Consider the following 2,312-nt stretch of genomic DNA (forward strand, 5'->3'; position numbering starts at 1 on the left):
AAAAAAGATTTTGAGCGTAGGGGCGTGAGATTATATATATATATATAGATATATAGACACACACACAACCATAATGCATTATAATCAAGTGAGACATTCTAAAGTCAAATCAAATCAATTTTTGATTTTGAGTCGATCAACTTTCAGCTAGTAATGCCTAGTATTGATTGATATTAGAGCTTCGGGAAAAATTATAAACCCTAAATAGAAGCTTCACAATTCAGCAATCATTTAAGCAAAACAAAAAAAAATTAACACACAATCAAGGGCAGTGCAATAGCTCAAGCATGATCAAAATAATTGAAAGTGCTGACCAGCAAATTCATGGCATAATGTTACCATATCTGAGAGATCTAGTAGAGTATAATTATGGAAACATACACTCCATCAAGATGCTCCTTGTATATTTGATCGAAGCCACGACAAATCTCCATAATCATGTACAATTTGCCCTGCAGATTTGAGAAATATTGAGGCTTTTATTATAACAAAATTAATTTATTATACAAACAAAAAAATTGAGAAATATCATTATAAACTTCTTATCAAATTGAAAGAATCAGTAAAACTTTGTCAGAGCTGAGAATTAAGAAATAAACAACTAGGTAAAAACAATGAAAAATAAGGATAAAACCAAAACTTACTCCAGCATCACTGGCAACTGGTTTCCCAAGCCGAGTAAGTTCAGCTTCGAGTTCAGCAATAGTTTTGCTAACGAGAGACTGTATGCCAGGGATGCGAGACTTTATAACCGACTCCAAGTGCTGCAAGATTTTGTAGTGATGTGTTACTAAAGCTTTATCCAGTACATTGACTGGTTCAACCAAACACATATTTCTAGCACATCATTGAAAAAGTTGAGCACAGTAGGGGCATACTTTAGAAAGCATCTTTCCTAAATACTCGGAGCCCATTCTATGAGCAAGATGCTTGTAATCTGGGGAGCTAGCAAAATATTCTCGCTCTCTACGCCGAGCAGCAATCATGTCAACGTTCTTGTTGATATCAGCTTGGGAACGATTGACCACCCCAAACCATGGAAATTGTAGGCGATATGATTTTCCTTCCAAAATCTAAGAAACACAGAATTTCAAATTAAAAGAAGTCCATCCCAAAATCAGAAATAAAATCAAAAAGAAAATAGAAAAAGAAATACTTTGAGCATTTAAGGTAAAGATTCCATAGAGATGGACACCCTTTAAACAGAAACATCGATTATTGCATGAGAGGAAGTAGCTGCAATAATTTACGAAATGCAGAATGGAATGTTTCACTTTTACACATTTGTGCACTATAGTCAACATTATGTGGTATGGGCCATCAATATTGGGGTAAAGCAACATAGCAATATACATTATGAACATTATCCGCACTTCTAATTCAGAGGAGGGCAATTTGAGGTTAGTGGTCTAAACATGCTAACTTTCTTCAATTTTCTTTCAATAGATCTTTACTAAACACCGTGGTAGGTCAGATTTGAGTATATGGACTGAGTTAGATTGAGTTTGATATTGTGTGTCTTTTAGTCAGGGTAGACATAGAACATTAAGTAAATTAAGCCCAAAATTACAAAAGAAAGGAAAAGAAAAATAAAACCCCATATTAATCCGGTAGTTTTTATATATCTTATTAAATTCTTGAAGGACAAATATATGCTAGGATACTTCAAAACAAAAAAAATGGTGATTGCACTATCACTAACGTTTAAAAAAATGATGGTGAATGTAAAATAGAGTTTCTCAATGGTACCACCATTTAAATGTATATTATTTTGTAGTGCAATATAAATGTTTAGAAAGATGGCAACATGTGCATATCCTAGTGATTTTTTTCCAATAATGATACTTTGAATAAGTACCAAAGTACAACCAACTTATAATCTGTAAAATGAAGTATAAGATAAATGATTTATAGTTGTAAAGAAACACATTCTACACTCATGTAATTTATAACTTCGATGAAATTTCAGTTGGTTAATACTGAATGACAAATAAAAATCACAGTTGAGATTAGATTGTTAACATTCATTTGATTACTTCTACAGAGGTTTTAAATTAAGGTTTACACAAACTTTAAGACTATAAATTGACAGTGGTGAATAAGGGATAGACAAAGAATGGTAATTGATTAAAGGTGGAGCTTGCTGGCCATGAGCCAGAAAATTGTAAACAAGCCTGCCACCAGAAAAAACCTGTGAGAAATAAGAAGCTGAGCCAATTCTCACAACATTGATGGGCGTTTTCACAAGTGCAGAAAGTATTAAAAGTATATATATCTATATATATATATATATATATATATATATATACTTC

At 32.4% G+C, this 2,312-nt stretch overlaps 1 protein-coding gene across 1 annotated transcript in view; it reads right to left on the reverse strand.

Moving 5' to 3' along the window:
• Positions 1–2,312, reverse strand: part of LOC110021989 (dynamin-related protein 5A) — a 33,773-nt gene that overhangs the window by 17,887 nt on the left and 13,574 nt on the right. Inside the window, exons 9-11 of the mRNA XM_020720740.1 lie at positions 879–1,073; positions 645–764; positions 382–452 (exon numbers count right to left, since the gene is read on the reverse strand). Coding sequence (XP_020576399.1) covers positions 382–452; positions 645–764; positions 879–1,073 — 386 coding nt within the window. The remainder of the gene's footprint in view (positions 1–381; positions 453–644; positions 765–878; positions 1,074–2,312) is intronic.

The sequence above is a fragment of the Phalaenopsis equestris genome, unplaced genomic scaffold, assembly GCF_001263595.1.
Source record: "Phalaenopsis equestris unplaced genomic scaffold, ASM126359v1 Scaffold000160, whole genome shotgun sequence".
In the NCBI taxonomy this organism is placed as follows: domain Eukaryota; kingdom Viridiplantae; phylum Streptophyta; class Magnoliopsida; order Asparagales; family Orchidaceae; genus Phalaenopsis; species Phalaenopsis equestris.